The 18402-nt window shown below is 41.8% G+C and overlaps 1 protein-coding gene across 5 annotated transcripts in view; it reads right to left on the bottom strand.

Moving 5' to 3' along the window:
• The window catches only part of LOC124717362 (spectrin beta chain), a 496390-nt gene that overhangs the window by 151537 nt on the left and 326451 nt on the right, over nt 1-18402 (bottom strand). For all 5 annotated transcript variants that reach the window (XM_047244197.1, XM_047244195.1, XM_047244196.1 and 2 more), the window contains exon 3: nt 9601-9756. In XM_047244197.1, the coding sequence (XP_047100153.1) occupies nt 9601-9730 (130 nt within the window). In that variant the 5' untranslated portion in view covers nt 9731-9756. The remainder of the gene's footprint in view (nt 1-9600; nt 9757-18402) is intronic.

The raw sequence follows: 18402 nt of genomic DNA, 5'->3' as shown, positions 1-18402 counted from the left end.
TTCATTACTATGTTTAAGAACTGTATCAATTTAGGATCTACTTTGTATATTTCCAATATTTATAGTAACCATGAGTGGGGTACACTATCAAAAGCTTTTTGGTAATCAATGTATGCATAGTGTAGCGACCTTTGTTTAGTTTTAGCTTGATATGTCACCTCTGCATCTATTATCAGTTGCTCTTTACATCCTTTGCAAAAGCCTTTTTGTTCTTCATTTATAATTTTGTTCTGTGTTGTATGTGTCATTAATTTCTGTGTAATGACTGAAGTTAATATTTCGTATATTGTTGGTAGGCATGTTATGGGGCGATATTTAGCTGGGTTTGCTGTGTGTGCTTGATCTTTCGGTTTCAGATAAGTTATTCCATGTGTAAGTGTATCAGGAAATGTGTATGGGTCTGCAATGTAACTGTTAAATAATTTAGTTAGATGTGAATGTGTTGAGGTGAATTTCTTTCGCCAGAAATTTGCTATTTTATCTTTTCCAGGGGCTTTCCAATTGTGGGTAGAATTAATTGCTTGGGTGACTTCACGTTGCAAAATTATCACTTCAGGCATTTGTGGTATCATCTTGTACGTATCTGTTTCTGCTTGTATCCACCGTGCATGCCTGTTATGTTGTACCGGGTTTGACCATATGTTGCTCCAGAAGTGTTCCATGTCTTCTACGTTTGGTGGATTGTCTATTTTAATGTGTGTGTTATCTATTGTCTGGTAAGATTTCTTTTGGTTTGTGTTGAATGTTTGGTTTTGTTTCCTTCTATTTTCACATTTTTTTTTTTTGTATCTTCTAAGTCGTTTGGCCAATGCTTGTAATTTCTGCTTCTTTTCATCTAATTGCTCTATCACTTCTTGTTGTGAGATTTTACCTAACCTTTTTCGTTTTTTTCCCGACATTTCATTTCTTATAAATTGTGTTAGCTGTCCGATGTCTTTTCTCAGTCTTTCTATTCTGATCTGTAGCCTGTGTTGCCATGCTGGTTTTGTGGGTTTCTTCTGTGTGTTGGTTGGTTCTGATCTCTGCCTAGTGTGTATATTTAGTGTAGTGAGTGCTCCTATATAAACCAGTAGTTGTAACTCTTCCATAGTTGTGTTTTCATTTATTTTGTTGTGTATGATTGTGTTGATAGTTTTTATTGTTGTTTCGACTTGTGGGTTATTTGGCGGTCTATGCAAGAATGGTCTAATGTCTGTATTTGTGTCTTTGTATTCTATGTGTGTCAGCTGAAATTTTTCTTCTATATCTAACATGTGTGTCACTTCGTGTTCTATTTGTGCTCGTTCTGGTGGCTGTCTTAAGATTTCGTTTTCCTCTGACTGTTTAATTGATGCGTGTTGTTCTTTGTTTGTTTGCTCTGGGATGTTTGAGTCCATTACTGTATTTTCTTCTTCTTCTGATTGCACATTATTATTATTATTATTATTATTATTATTATTATTATTATTATTATTATTATTATTATTATTATTATTATTATTATTATTATTACTATTACTATTATTACTACTATTATTACTGAATCCAATGTATCATTTACTCAGAATTACAGGCAGGAATAAACTAATATATGAATACAACACATTACTGCAGCAAGTTGCAAGTTCAGAAGTTTTCTACAATAGTTTGATGTCTTCCCAACACATAGTTCAATTTTCAATCAAACTGCTCGGCATATATAGAGGGAAAAATTTTGTTTCAACTATGCACCACAGATCACGTAACAGTCACCTCCTGATCAAAGATAAGGTGAGGAGTGATACTTAACAACAACATTATTTTTATGTACATCAAATTCAACACAAAGAATTACAATAGCAGTCCTAAAACACCTCACCAAGTTCCACTGCAGTTACCAACATAAAGCTTATTTTCAGTTTTATTAACTTAAACCTGTAGTATTTACTAGATACATTTTACATGTTTAAAAAGAAACTATCACATTTTTTCCCTCATTTACTACTTCTCTCCCTCCCCCTCACCCATAAATTAATACTGGTGGAGGAAAAACAATTAGTGCTTACACTATGTGATCGAAAGCATCCAGATGCCTGGCTAAAAATGACATGTTTGTGGCACCCTCATCAGTAATGCTGGAACGCAATATGGTGCTGGCCCACCTTTAGCCTTGATGACCGCTTCCACTCTCAGGCATACATTCAATCAAGTGCTGGAAGGTTTCTTGGGGAATAGCAGACCATTCTTCATGGAGAGGTTTCTATGTCGGTCGGTGAGATCTGGCATGAAGTTGGCATTCCAAAACATCTCAAAGGTGTTCTATAGGATTCACATCAGGACTGTGTGGAGGCCAGTCCATTACAGGGACGTTATAATCATGTAACCATGCCGCCACAGGCCGTGCATTATGAACAGGTGCTCGATCGTGTTGAAAGATCAAATCACCATCCCCGAATTGCTCTTAAACAGTGAGAAGCAAGAAGGTGCTTATAACATCAATGTAGGCCTGTGCTGTGATAGTGTCACAAAATCGCCACATTGTGTACCATGATTCGTCAGTTCACACAATGTTTTTCCACTGTTCAATCGTCTAATGTTTACGCACCTTACACCAAGCAAGGCGTCGTTTGGCATTTACCGGCATGATCTGTGGCTTATGAGCAGCCACTTGACCATGAAATCCATGTTTCCTCACATCCCGCAAACTGTCATATTACTTCCAGCGGATCCTGATGCAGTTTGGAATTCCTGTGTGATGGTCTGGATAGATTTCTGCGTATTACACATTATGACCCTCCTCAACTGTCGGCGGTCACTGTCAGTCAACAGAGGTGGTCAGCCTGTGTGCTTTTGTGCTGTACGTGTCCCTTCACATTCCCACTTCACTATCACATCAGAAACAGTAGACCTATGGTTGTTTAGGAGTGTCGAAATCTTGCGTACAGACATATGACCCAAGTAACACCCTATCACCGACCACATTCAGTCGGTAACTTCCGCGGAGTGCCCCATTCTGCTCTCTTTTGATAGGGTACAATATAAATTTATCTTATGCCCACAGGAGTGTCTGGTTCTCCTTGTCCTGAAAGAAAAATTTTATCTACCACAGGCTTGCTACACTTAATATACCTTCAGAACAGCACTGTTTTACCTTCATATTAACTTAAAAAGGCCACATCGTAAATCATTGCTAAATGCAAACACAATGCCCAAATCCAACAGCTTGCCAAAAATGGATAAGATTAACTGGAAAAAGTTAGGATTGGAAACATGTCCAGCAACTATGATGATATGGTCATATGATGACCCAGATCCCAAACAGGACATCACTAGAAGATATTTTTAACTGGAATGCTGGAATGTCTGTGCTTTTAATAGACTAACTAATTTTTGTTTTTATGAAAATTCCTATTGGTAAACAAGGAATACCAGACTGACTGCAAATCCTCAACTGCTAAAACATTTTAAGTACAACAGAAATAACTCACATCAATCAATCAATCAATGCTCTCCATTGTATGATCAGTTCACTGCTTTGCTATCAGTGTCATAAAGCCACCAACAGAAAACAACCACAGGATCTGAATAAATGATCCCTGCAGGCAATAACTCAGGAAACAGCAGATACAGCATGTAGTACTGTGTCAGAACATACTATCTGTTATGGTGGTGTGTGGTGTGTACACAAATACTGACTTCTTTTTTAGCAATGATGTCGTCCCATATCTTTAAAACTTTGGCAATTTGATTTATAGCCATTTGTCACAGACACCGTAATTTACCTAACATGCAAACCACTTTCAGTTAATTACACTTAAATTTTAATTGTAATGTAAATTGTTACCTTTTTAACTTATCAAGTGTGCATTGCATTTCTAAGATCAATTTTATTATGTAACATACATACAACCATATACAACTTTAACACTTCCGTGGCTGATGTGACATCCAAGTCCCACTAGCACACCTACAGTTTTGAGCATTAGGACATTGTGTCCCACCTCTATCTGTTTCTACTCTCTAGGGAGACACCATCAAAACTTATCTAAGAGTAGAATGGACAATAGTGTTGGATGTATAGAAAGCTGAGACTGGTCAAGTGGAGTAGCCTGTGTTCATAGCAGGCACACTGCATCTGTCTCACGACAACCAAATAAAACTGCCATTATCCATTCCAAGAAAGTCTGAAGTAACCAGTCATTTGGAGACAGTGAGTGGAACTACGGCTGCTAGAAAATAAGAGTGCCGAGTGGAGAAAACTGACATATTCTTCGGTTTGATTACAGTAGATGGGTGACAGCAGAGGAGGCAGCCAGAAACTCTCGTGCCGTGTACGGGGGTAATGCCACTGGACAGAGCACGGCAAGAAAATGGCCTTCTTGTTTTAAGGAGAATCATTTTGACATTAGTGACTCCACACATTCAGGAATACCTTCGAGTTTCGATGAAGATAGCTTAACGGAGGAGATAGAGAAGATCCAAAGAAGAGCGGCGCGTTTCGTCACAGGGTTATTTGGTAACCGTGATAGCGTTACGGAGATGTTTATTAAACTCAAGTGGCAGACTCTGCAAGAGAGGCGCTCTGCATCGCGGTGTAGCTTGCTCGCCAGGTTTCGAAAGGGTGCGTTTCTGGATGAGGTATCGAATATATTGCTTCCCCCTACTTATACCTCCCGAGGAGATCACGAATGTAAAATTAGAGAGATTAGAGCGCGCACGGAGGCTTTCAGACAGTCGTTCTTCCCGTGAACCATACGCGACTGGAACAGGAAAGGGAGGTAATGACAGTGGCACGTAAAGTGCCCTCCGCCACACACCGTTGGGTGGCTTGCGGAGTATCGATGTAGATGTAGAATGCATTAATCCACAATTATCCGTGTCAGTATACTCAAGAACTGGTAAATGTAATGACCTGTGATCATTCCATCGTCATGTGACATTTGCATGCAATGGTGAATTTTCAAATACCAGGGGTACGGGTACCACAAGCTCTAAGCCAAAATCACAAAAATCTGTGTGCAGCCGTATGTGCACCTCTGCTTTCTTGTCATCAATCGACTCGTGAACAACACTGACCATGCCTATCTTGTATCATTACTAGCAATACGAATGGAGTCTTTATGCTAACATGACAAAAAATGAATGGAATGGTTAAGCCGAACAAAGCAGCAACTTCTCGTACAAAAGAACTGCGCACATCCATGAAAGATAATGTTATGCATCCGATGGGACAACGACAGTGTGATGCACTACGAACTGCTTCCCCAAAGTGTAGCCATCACTGCTGACATTTATTGTCAACAACAGAGATGTCTTGCACATGCAATCCAAGAACAGGAAGACTGCGTGAAGTTACTCTTCTCCACGCTAACACCCATCTGCATTCTGAGAGACTGACAAAAAATACTGTACACGAGTTGGGTAGGGAAGTCATTCCATACCCATCTTATTCACCTGATCCTGCGCCCTCAGATCATCGTCTTTTCTGCTCTCTATCAATCAACCTTCAAGAATTTTCTTTCAGGATGAAAATTGCACTCCGAAATGACTAGTTCTTCACCTCAGGTGATTTCTACAGTCGTGGAATGAAAAGTTACCCCAGTGGTGACAGACTGTTGTAAACAGTGAACGAGAAAGTATTACCGATGATTCGAGTCTCTGTTATGTGTATCTATTGTGTTTATTAACTGATGGAAAACACGATGAACTTATGAACCAATTCAACATATTGTTTTGATACGTTATTACACTGCCCCTACTTTTTACACCACCTGTAATTACAACACACAAGCGATAAAGGACGAGGGGTACTACATTAGCAGTGTGTGGACAAGTTGAGATTTTGGATGCGACAGGAGGTATGCAGTTGAAATAACCACTGTGTCCAGGTGGCTTGGTGTTCAGAGCATCTGCATTGTAAGCAGGAGACCAGCTTTGAATCCTGATCCCACACAAATTTTCAACTTTCCCCACAGATTTCAACAGACACCCGCTTGCACCCAATGTCTGCAATTTCTGTGTGTCTTAAGACAAAAATGACTTCTAAGGAAACATCGCTCTAACGAAACACTGTCCGTGTGGGCGAGGGGGTTTGTGTGATCCAACGAAGTGGAGGACTATACCGGCGGTAATTTAACTACCAGCAGGGCCTCCCAAGCCGGACAGGTCTCCATAGAGGATCCAGACAAAGTCTCTCTCACAACGTCCCGTCTAGTGTCCTGTCCTGTCCTGTCATGTCCTGTCCTGTCCTATTCTATTCCATCCCATCCTATACACTCCCTTCCTGTCCTTTTCCTCCCTGTGATTGTGTGGCAGCAGGCACAGTCCCTAATGTGGACAGCAGAAGATCCTCGGAAACCAGGACCACATTGATGCACATAGGCCTTACTGCGAAGGGATGGATAGAGTTCTGTAGTCGCGGTGAAGACGAGCTATCTAAGGGGTATGGCCCTGAAATAAAACCTTGGCAGGTGTCCAGGTCACGAGGTGGCAGCCCCACCAGGACACTCGGGGGCTGTGGGCTGATAACCCGCACCACCAAAAAACACGTATCACAGGAACTAAAAGGAGAAACAGCCAGATGGGTCTTAAGGATATGGCCTTTGGCCTGAAAAGAAAAACTCGTATTGGTTTTTGGAATGTAATTATGTTGAGAGAGGCAGGGAGGCTAAGACAGGTTGAAAAAGAGAAGGAGAACTATTGACTAGATATATTGGGACTGTGTGAAATAAGGTGCCCAGAATCTAGGGAATTCCAAACACAGAATGGTGGAGTCCTGCTGTAAAACCAGATGGAGCCACTGAGAAAAAAAAGCATTGGAATGGAATCCCCAGGGAACAAGGAAGACAGCAAGACCTAGGGGCACATGGAAAAGGACAGTGGACGGGAAAGCAAACAGAGTTGTCAAGATCTGTGCAGAATTGTGGCAAATGGCCAAAGACAGAGACGAAGGTCGTGTTCTCCTGGATGCCCTATGCCCCCATAGGGGCCACAGGAAGTAAGTCAAGTTAAGACAAAATGCAATTGTTATAGCTCAAATCAGTTCAGAACATGTTGTATCATTAGGATATGGGAAATAAAGTAACTCAAAGCTTCAAAACAGTGAATTTTTCATCATATTGTGAGACATTATTTCCGATACAACTATTAAAAAAAGAAATCAGTCTTACAAGGAATGGTGAGTCCCGTTTCCAGGTTATTTTGGTATTCACTTGCATTCACTGCTGCAAACAGTGTACGCCTGTGCTCTGGGAGCAATGTTATCTTAAACACATATGGAATCATTCAGTTTGGTAGCCATTCACAAATGACCTGTGAAACTTAATTTTCTCGCCCAATCAAATCATGAAAATATGTTGTTTCTTTATTCAATGATTGAACTTACCCAGTTCAGGGAACTATAGTGCTTGAATTTCCAAGATTAAACATGTGAAACGAACACCGAGTTGCTTCGATTTCCTGAACTTGTTCAACTTTGAAGCTTCTCTTAACTTTTTTTCCACGTTTTAAAATCAAATATTGGTTTAAAAAATTCCATCTTGAACAAACCACTTTGGCTCTGGTACATGGATGATACATTTGTTTACAACAATGACCAACTGCACTCTGGTATTCAAAACATGTGACGTGACTTCACAGCACTGCGCGGAAGCACATAGAAACGCAATTTCGCTGCAATCAGTAGTGAGCCAGGGTATAGCTTTGACATTCAAAGAAGCTACAATCCCCTTTGAAAATGTCCTCCACAGATGGGGACGAAATGCTGAGCCCACAACACTATAGACATATCTGGCCCTGAAAGCTCACGTTTTACAATCAGACACCATTTAACTGAGGTGGCTAATGCTACCACTCTGGAGAGGTGGAGCATCTGGTTTCATGACCCAATCTGGCACAAATTTTCAATAGTCAATACCTGTAGGCAGCAGAAGTCCTGACTTTTCTTAAAATTGCGCACTATATTTTTTGGTCTTTAACTATACTGTATTTTATTCCGCTTCTTTCAGAATACGTCTCCCCCGTAGCTCATTGCGCAGCACGTGTGGCTACTATGCGGAAGAACCATGTTCAGTTCCTGGTACTGCCAGAGATTTTCCCCAAGTCAGAGGGCTGAAACAGGGGGTACCCATCCTTGTAATGCCAACTGAGGCAATAGCTGAGACAGAAATAGCAGCTCCAAGGTCAAGAGCTGTGCGTCTGCCCTACACTCCTCCAAACTCCACCCTAATGACGCCACTGCCAGAGGGTGACATGACTAGCTGACTATATTGCCCCATCTCGCTTGGAATGCAGAACCTCCTTTTTTGCTTACATTCAGAATTTCAAATAGTGTATTACAGTCAACATCATGGAAGGGTTTCTCTAAATCTGTGACTGCTATTAATTTGCATTTCCCTTCCTTTAGTCCACCTTCTACGGTAAATTGTAGAATGAGTATTGCTCATGTGTGTGCACATTACTCTGGAACTGACACTGACGATTCCCAAGATTAGCTTTTGTAACTTCTTTCTATTCTTCTGTAAATAATGTGTGTCGCTATTTTCCACCATAAGAAATAAGAACAAGGCCACAGACAATGAAACAAAGGTGTTGAAAAGGAAAATCACTGCTGTTTAGAGGTAAACACAGTTAGAATGTTACAGACTACATCTAACCAACAAACAAAGTCAGTATGTAAAACGAAATACCTTAGTAACACCATCAGTAACATATACAGTTACACAATATTACACACATGAAGCTGTAATGTATGTGTTACTGTGCGCTCTCTCCCAAATCAATAATTCTTTAGGGGTAAAAAAAATATATTCACCAAATAACTAACTTTGCATTTTGATAATAAGCCTTACATTTGCCTCAAGTTTCTGAAATAGCAGCTCAAATATATTTCATTAAAGTCATTTGCATCACATCTGGAGATACAACCAACAACAAGGAGATACATCATCCCAAAGTGGAGTCTGAAACATAAGGCATCAGCTACCAAAATTCGGGAACACAGAAAACTTGTTCATGAACTGCAAGTGAGTGCATTTTGCCTACCATGCATTTCATGTCTCATCGACTATGTAGCAAAAGCTTGGGATTGGAAGGAAATGGGTCACGACTTTTAAACAAAAATTTGATATTTGCTGTATACAATTTAGGGAAACGACAGAAAATCTAGATCTGAATGGCTGCACATGGATTTTAAACTGGCATCATTCAAATATATGCCCAGTGTCTTACCACTAATACACCTCACCAATACTCAGGTTTGTTGGCCATCACAGCAAGTATCAGTTTTATTAGTAAACTGAAATGTAGGAACTGCTTTATTCATAATATTAATATGCAACCAAACTCCAACAATGCACTAACATGAGGTATAACTATCTTGACATGGTGATAAATTACCTTTAAAGAAAAGTTTTACTCTCTCTCTCTCTCTCTCTCTCTCTCTCTCTCTCTCTCTCTCTCTCTCTCTCTCTCTCTCAGGAGTGAATAGTCAATGTATAAGATTATTTCTGTCTTCTCTCATCACTGATTTAATGCTAGTTGTTGGTGGCCACCTAACTTGTTCCAACATATACTGATCGCTGGTCACTTTGTTCTAACGGTGCATTTTCCTAAAGCAAAGTTTCAGTTGCCAACTACACTAACCTGCAAGGGCTTTTATGCGTGATCTTTCAAACAGCCTCGAAGAGGAGTTCCCGCCGTCGTATTCATAGTCTTCTACTATTTCCTGTTGCAGGCTCGGATCCCACCGAACTATTGAGATGTCCGTCGTCATGGCGACGGCTCAAGTCGGGTTAAACCCTGCAAAGATAAAATGGGAATATTATTACAAACTACAATAAAAATTATACCAATGGGTGTTACATCACATCAATAGTGTAACATCATAGCATTGTAATTATAGTATAAACTAATGCATTGTGTCAAAAAAATAATCTGCACTGATTCTAAGTGTATAACAAACGGCAATAACTATAGCAGTTTGCAACGGGCATTCTGGGGCAAGTGAAAGGGGGGGGGGGCGGCAAGAGAGGCCCCCACGCCTCAACCTCTGGTGTATAATAAGTTATTTGGGGCGCTTACTATTTCTTCTTCTGGCATTGTGGTGGTGTGTTGGGGCTTATGGGCGCTCAACATCGAGGTCATCAGCACCCTGACACACATTAAAAGGAACGAATGTGGACAGACCTTAGAAAACTAAAGCACACACTCAAACACAGCAGGAAAAGAAGGAAAATGCTACCTAAGAAAGTAAAACCTAAGGAAAGGGGAAAAATAGCAACAAGAATGTCACAGGAAATTGTTATTGGCTGGCCACTTACATAAAATATGGGCGAGCTTGTCACACAGTGAGCAAATTAAAATCCTCTCCCTAAAATCTGGCATAAGACTTCTCGAAACAGATCAACACTTTTTAACAAAAATGCCAATGTTAACGAGTCTTGCCTGACTTCCCTCTCCCCCTGACCCCCATAAATTTCTGCAGAAGCCCACTGTGGTGACTATGTGGAAAAACGTCAGTATGTGGCTAAAATCTTGCGTTGTGTAACTGTGTTTCCCGTTTTGGTTTCCATAAGGAGGCGGGGAAGCGGCTACGGAACACGTTACTTTCGGAATAACCCCTGGTATTTTTCCAAGTCTCCTTCCATTTTCTACGATGTTTGTTGCGAGATTTTCTCTGTGCATTCAAATTGCTTCTCAGGCGTTACACGCTGCTGCAGCCTACACTAATTTCTTGTTCTTGTAGAGTGTACAGCTACGTTTCGTCGATAACTCAAGAACTGAACAGTGAAAACGCTCGTCATTCACCTAGTACAGACGACTGTGCTGCCCCCCCCCCCCCCCCCCCCCCCAAAAGCACTTGGTTGCTACGGAACATAAGCAGCCTACGAATACGTGCCCTCAATCTAATTGCTTCCACTATGATGAGAACGACAGCGGTCACATTTTTATGGTGAAAAAAATGCTATTTTCTTCCACTCAACAGTGACTTCTAAGCAACTACGGTTTAATCCTCTGGAACTTAAACACTGTGGTCAATGTACATACTATTGCAAGCAATCCTGCTTGTGATATATGACTCTTACTACATCAGATGACGGTGGAGGAGATTAGCAAGACATTTCACGACATCGTCGTCGTATTAATAACTAATCGCGCATAATTTCGTAGGACCTTTTGCGGGGGATGCTTGGAGCGCTAGCTTGTGACCGTCTGATTGCCGCTGGCTGTTGCCAAAAACGCCGCCGTCTCCTGTCATTCTCAGGGCATGCATATTATAGCTTAAAAAACAATCGAACGTTGAACGGGTTAGTGCGTCCCAGGAGTAACAAGCAGGACGCGCAACACTGCACAGACCAATTGTGTGATTGGATTGAAGAGTTACTACATAACAGAACGCAGCATGTCATTCTCAATGGAGAGAAGTCTTCCGAAGTAAGAGTGATTTCAGGTGTGCCGCAGGGGAGTGTCGTAGGACCGTTGCTATTCACAATATACATAAATGACCTTGTGGATGACATCGGAAGTTCACTGAGGCTTTTTGCGGATGATGCTGTGGTACATCGAGAGGCTGTAACAATGGAAAATTGTACTGAAATGCAGGAGGATCTGCAGCGAATGGCAATTGAATCTCAATGTAGACAAGTGTAATGTGCTGCGAATACACAGAAAGATAGATCCTTTATCATTTAGCTACAATATAACAGGTCAGCAACTGGAAGCAGTTAATTCCATAAATTACCTGGGAGTACGCATTAGGAGTTATTTAAAATGGAATATCATATAAAGTTGATCGTCGGTAAAGCAGATGCCAGACAGATTCATTGGAAGAGTCCTAAGGAAATGCAATCCGAAAACAAAGGAAGTAGGTTACAGTACGCTTGTTCGCCCACTGCTTGAATACTGCTCACCAGTGTGGGATCCGTACCAGAAGGGTTGATAGAAGAGATTGAGATGATCCAGCGGAGAGCAGCGCGCTTCGTTACAGGATCATTCAGTAATCGCGAAAGCGGTACGGAGATGATAGATAAACTCCAGTGGAAGACACTGCAGGAGAGACGCTCAGTAGCTCGGTACGGGCTTTTGTTGAAATTTTGAGAACATACCTCCACCGAGGAGTCAAGCAGTATATTGCTCCCTCCTACGTATATCTCGCGAAGAGACCATGAGGATAAAATCGGAGAGATTAGAGCCCACACAGAGGCATACCGACAATCCTTTCCACGAGCAATACGAAACTGGAATAGAAGGGAGAACCGATAGGGGTACTCAAAGTACCCTCCGCCACACACCGTCATGTGGCTTGCGGAGTATGGATGTAGATGTAGAATCATCACTATTTTCGCAATGCCTGCTTATTGTTACGGCTCGTTATATTGTCAGATACCTGAAATTGGCAACACGCACAGGCGTTCCGCAGCAGCCGATTTTCACTGAACACAAAAGGGCCCGCCTAAAAGTTTGCGATTAATACAAATCGCCATATTTCGCCAAATGGTTCTTGATCCTAAAATTCACACCCTACTATTTCTTGCCATCCGTAGAATATTCGTCGTGTCCGGTTTAGGACATCATGTACGTGGGATCACCGTCAAAGATTGAATGCTTTCTTTTTTTATTTCTCTGGTTGCTGCAGCAATACAGTAAACGTAATCAGAAAAGCATCAGTAGTTTACAAGAATTAATATTACGTACAAAACGAAATGAAGCAATTACGGCACCTTTTTTTGAATGTTTCAACTATCTACATACCAAAACGTACCTGCTCTATAAATCAGCCTCCAGTAATTATGCAGCTACTTTAAATCACTAATTTTTTCAAGATGAAACACTATAGTTCTTGGTTATAAGATATAATCATCGGCTAATCTTAGCTCTTAAGATTCTTACGTTATTGAACAAAAATTCTTTTTCCAGCCTATCTTCTTTGAGCAGAAACGGAGTCTTTCACATCGGTCTTGTTTTTGGCAGTTCCCTCTGGCGTGCGTAAGCGCCAAAGACAGTCATTTTCCACTGCATAACCTATTAGCGTCGCAACACGTACAGCGCATTCAATGGCGTAGCCTATGGGCGAATGGTGTGGACTGTGAGCAGGTCACGGGCTGTGACGCGGCTGCTGCCGTCTTTTGTTAACCCACGGCGTCTGCCAGGGCCTGGTACAATGGCGTTCTCCGCTGACGTATGGGCAGCCATTGTTCCGTGAATTAGTTAACAGCCCTGCTGGCTCATACAGTCTTAAAAGCGGCGGCCCCCTAGCCTTTATGGGAAACCGCCGTTTTAAACCGAACCGTGTTAAGTTCTGTAGTCCACAAAAACACCCACTTGCCGATAACGGACTAGGATTTTATGCAATCTAGTAGTTGCAATCTTTCCTGAAATAAATACTGGACTGTATGTCAGACGGCGTGATAAAAACTTCATCTGAGACAATTTTAGATTTAAAACTGAAGTCCGGCGGTGCGTAATAATATGGTCAGAGAATAGTGAACTAATTTGGAATTACATGGAATTACATTACCATTAAAAGAGAAGACTCATTCCTTGGTGTCACACATTTGCCTTGGAAGATATGCTGTGGATGTGTGGAATGTGGCTCCACTCAGTGCGGCCCACTATATAAATGCAAAGAGCTCCTGACTGGAAAACAGTTTGTGCAGCCTACCGGTAACATAAGTAATGCTAAGAGAGGTGCAGTAACTTTCTGATCATTCATTAATTCACTACCAAGTGACTACAACACAATTACACGACTGTACAATATGTTATCAACAATAGACAGCAGCAAGGTGCCAAATTTACCAAATCATCCCTTTTCACCAACACTACATGTTACTGAGATCATCACACAATCACCTAGGAACTATTTTACATAATAGCTCACTTAACGGCAAGTAAGCACTCAGTAAACTGAAAATAAATCCACTATATGAAGATGAGTGCAGTGAAATTATTTCGTCTACTCAAGTAAGAGAATTAAACAGAAAATGCTGGTGAGTTACAGGATGACAATTATTGAACTTTATGAAAAAACCTAAATTAGTTACAAACTACGGCGTGCACATACACTACTGGCCATTAAAATTGCTACACCACGAAGATGACGTGGTACAGACGCGAAATTTAACCGACAGGAAGAAGATGCTGTGATATGCAAATGATTAGCTTTTCAGAGCATTCACACAAGGTTGGCGCCGATGGCGACACCTAAAACGTGCTGACATGAGGAAAGTTTCCAACCGATTTCTCATACACAAACAGCAGTTGACCGGTGTTGCCCCGTGAAACGTTGTTGTCATGCCTCGTGTAAGGAGGAGAAATGCGTACCATCGCGTTTCCGACTTTGATAGAGGTCGAATTGTAGCCTATCGCGATTGCGATTGATCATACCGCGACGTTGCTGCTCGCGTTGGTCGCGCGCGATCCAATGACTGTTAGCAGAATATGGAATCCGTGGGTTCAGGAGGGTAATACGGAACGCCGTGCTGGATCCCAACGGCCTCGTATCACTAGCAGTCGAGATGACAGGCATTTTATCCGCACGGCTGTAATGGATCGTGCAGCCACGTCTGGATCCCCGAGTCAACAGATATGGACGTTTGCAAGACAACAACCATCTGCACGAACAGTTCGACGACGTTTGCAGCAGCGCGGACTATCAGCTCGGACACCATGGCTGCGGTTACCCTTGACGCTGCAACACAGACAGGAGTGCCTGCGATGGTGTACTCAACGACAAACGTGGGTGCACGAATGCCAAAACGTCATTTTTTCGGATGAATCCAGGTTCTGTTCACAGCATCATGATTGTCGCATCCGTGTTTGGCGACATCGCGGTGAACGCACATTGGAAGCGTGTATTCGTCATCGCCATACTGGCGTATCACCCGGCGTGATGGTATGGGGTGCCATTGGTTTCACGTCTCAGTCAGTCACCTCTTGTTCACATTGACGGCACTTTGAACAGTGGACGTTACATTTCAGATGTGTTACGACCCGTGGCTGTACCCTTCATTCGATGCCTGCGAAACCCTACATTTCAGCAGGATAATGCACGACCGCATGTTCAAGGTCATGTACGGGCCTTTCTGGATACAGAAAATGTTCGACTGCTGCCTTGGCCAGCACATTCTCCAGAGCTCTCACCAATTGAAAACATCTGGTCAATGGAGGCCGAGCAACTGGCTCGTCACAATACGCCAGTCACTACTCTTGATGAACTGTGGTACCGTGTTGAAGCTGCATGGGCAGCTGTACCTGTACACGCCATCCAAGCTCAATGGCCAGGCGTATCACGGCCGTTATTACGGCCAGGGGCGGTTGTTCTGGGTACTGATTTCTCAGGATATATGCACCCAAACTGCGTGAAAATGTAATCACATGTCAGTTCTAGTATAACATATTTGTCCAATGAATACCCGTTTATCATCTGCATTTCTTCTTGGTGTAGCAATTTTAATGGCCACTAGTGTATTCAACATGCAAACGTCACTACAGATATTCGGAATTAGGTTATGACATCATTGGCAATGATGTGGCGCAGATGAATAGCGAAATTCTGCATGACCCACTGAAGTGTCTGAACATCGATGCTGTCGATAACTTCCTGAATGGCTGGCTTCAGCTCAGCAATGGTTTTAGAGTTATTGTTGTAGACCTTGTCTTTAATATGGCCCCACAAACAGGAGTCGCACGTGTTCAAATCCAGAGAGTATGGCGGCCAATCGAGGCCCATGCCAGTGGCCTCTGGGTGTCCCAGAACCAGAATGCGGCTCCCAAAGTGCTCCTCCAGAACATCAAACACATTCCTGCTTCGATGGGGTAGGGCTCCGCCTTGTATGAAGCACATCGCGTCGAAATCAGGGTCACTTTGGATAATGTGGAAGTAATCATCTTCCAAAACCTTCACGTACCGTCGAGGAATAACGCACAGGTTATTCTGTGACTAGACATTGCACACCATACAGTCAAGCGTTGAGGGCGAAGAGACTTCTCGATCGCGAAATGCGGATTCTCATCCGAAGGAAAGTAGGCTTAGTAGTAAACCAAACCATATTACGCATACTAACTCCCATCATGCTCCCCCGCGGTCAACCGTGCAATTTGAACGTCCTAACGCAAACAGCTCACAAGTTATGACGATTTTATTTCATGTAACTCAGTAACTGTCATCCTGTCTGCGAATCTTTAAAGTGAAAATCGAGCAATGTTAGTGGTGGGGGAAGTTGCCTTTCGCGGCAGAACACTACAACTGCCGCACAGGGTGAATAAGCAATGCAGAGATTTACGTAGATTCTGCCCATGTGTGTTTGGTTGGTGTTAACTCACGTCTGTATTACATGTAGCGTTAACGTATTTTGTGGAAAATAAGCACCTCCTGAGCATGTCTGCCGACTGTGTCGCAAGTGATTCGTAAGGCGCGCTTCGGACGGTCCGGAACATAATTTATCCCTTAACACGACTCTACTGTACTAACAATTAGGTGTGGTATGCAAACATTTAATGTTTCTTTTAACGATAAACATTAATTATATACTGGTAATATAATATTTTTATTAACTGCGATTTTTCAAACCCCTGGTCACGGAAACTATTATTCTTTGTTTCACTCCCTTTTACAGATAAAACGTATAAGAACAGAATAAATTCGAACTGTAAATCAGACACCAGTTCCAACCGAAGTGCGGATTCTACTTAGTGTTCTTCCTACGTAACTAACGTATGAGCGTTACATCTGTTACGGTTCATTGTTTACGATTTTAAATACTTGATTTTTTTTAAAGTAATGTGGGCCACGATTTTGCTTTAATGTTCTAATTGCCGTACGTGACTTCGAGCGTCATTCCATGTTATTTCAATTCTTACTTTTTGACATATCGTTTCAAAAACATTTGACAGTTTTTCCTAATTTTTTCCCTCAAATATATCTGATTTTTATTCTGCTAAAATAATTTAGCTGATAAACATTTGCGTTCATATTTACACACAGCGTGGGTTTTTTATTGGTCCAGGTATTGTAAAACGTAAATACCTTTTTACTTTTAGATATTTTGTTTCCGGGAGAACACTTTAAGGAAAATGCCAGGCCCTCGTCCAACATTTGCAACGTGTCTTCAAAACAAAGCACAACGGTACTTTTTGTCGCTAATATCTCTCACAAATTAAAAAAGATTATCTGTTTCTATATTTTCGATATTCATGCAGTAGAACTTCACCATCAGGCATTACGTTTTAATTTATTACTACTTCACTCTATTCGCAACCCATTTTTGCAAACAGTTTGCACTCACTGAATGTACCTCCAAATTATTTCAGGAGGTATTACGTCATAAGGAGTGATATGGGTGAGAAAGGAGCTTTTACTTAAAACGGAGCTCCAATTAGCCCTACTATACTGACCTTTGTTTAGCGACTTGCAACCAACTTTAAACACGCATCTTTATACCTAGGGGCTAGACTCTTTCAACAATCCTAGACGCTGGGGGGGGGGGGGGGGGGGGGCTACTGCTTTATCAGAGATCAGGTAGCAACCTTGCTCAAGGCAGGCCCCTCACTGTGTTGACGACTGCTCAAGGCGCGACTGTAGCAATGACGATGGTCTACCGTCTCACAGAGCATCCACATCCACTACATTCCCCCATCACACTCGCGCCTACTATCAGAAAGCTATGCCACATTATGCTCTCTAGCCTTGATGGTGAAGAGGCATATTATGCGTCTAGCTCGATAAACTAAAATTTAGTACACTTGTAAAAAAAAACTAACGATTGCGATTGAGATCTGTGGCTGTGGACTAAATTACTTTAAAAAATATATAACTAGCCACGTTTTGTACAGCTGTGTTTACGCCAAAACTACATAAAAGCAAGTGGTTACTCTACTATTTAAAGTAATTTAACCAAGACGAATGTCAGGGTGTACATTAATACTTAGAAGTTCCCTCCCCCACCGCAACCCCTCCGTCTTTGCCACTCCCCTTAAAAAAAGTTATATGCCTAAAAGGCAATATCTGCTTGTATTCATAATTCCGATCTTAGTAACATTGTTAAGGTTAGTAACCATATAAACTTTATTCGGCGTACAAAGGTAAGCTAACGCTGTATTTCTTGTTTTAAAATCATTTTCGATATTTTGTTCCAGAACAGAGGGGTGTCTCATGAAAGCCCTCTGAAGCAGAGGGACCAGCTCGCGACCTGCAGGCTCAAAGCAGGAAGTGAGCATCTGTCACACGATCGGCAAAAAAAATTCCATAAGATTCAGTTTATGTAAAGTTACGATAAATTGAAAATTTCAATCTGAAACTCCCGCCACATGCTGGTCCATCCCTAACCCTCTCTCTATATATACACACACAAGGATACTCTGCAAATCACATTTAAGTACCTGGCAAAGGGTTCATCGAACCATCTTCAGTTCTCTATTATTCCAGTTTCGTATATCGCGCGGAAA

This window comes from Schistocerca piceifrons, chromosome 9 (assembly GCF_021461385.2).
Source record: "Schistocerca piceifrons isolate TAMUIC-IGC-003096 chromosome 9, iqSchPice1.1, whole genome shotgun sequence".
Taxonomy (NCBI): domain Eukaryota; kingdom Metazoa; phylum Arthropoda; class Insecta; order Orthoptera; family Acrididae; genus Schistocerca; species Schistocerca piceifrons.
This window is presented reverse-complemented; position numbering and strand designations above follow the sequence as displayed.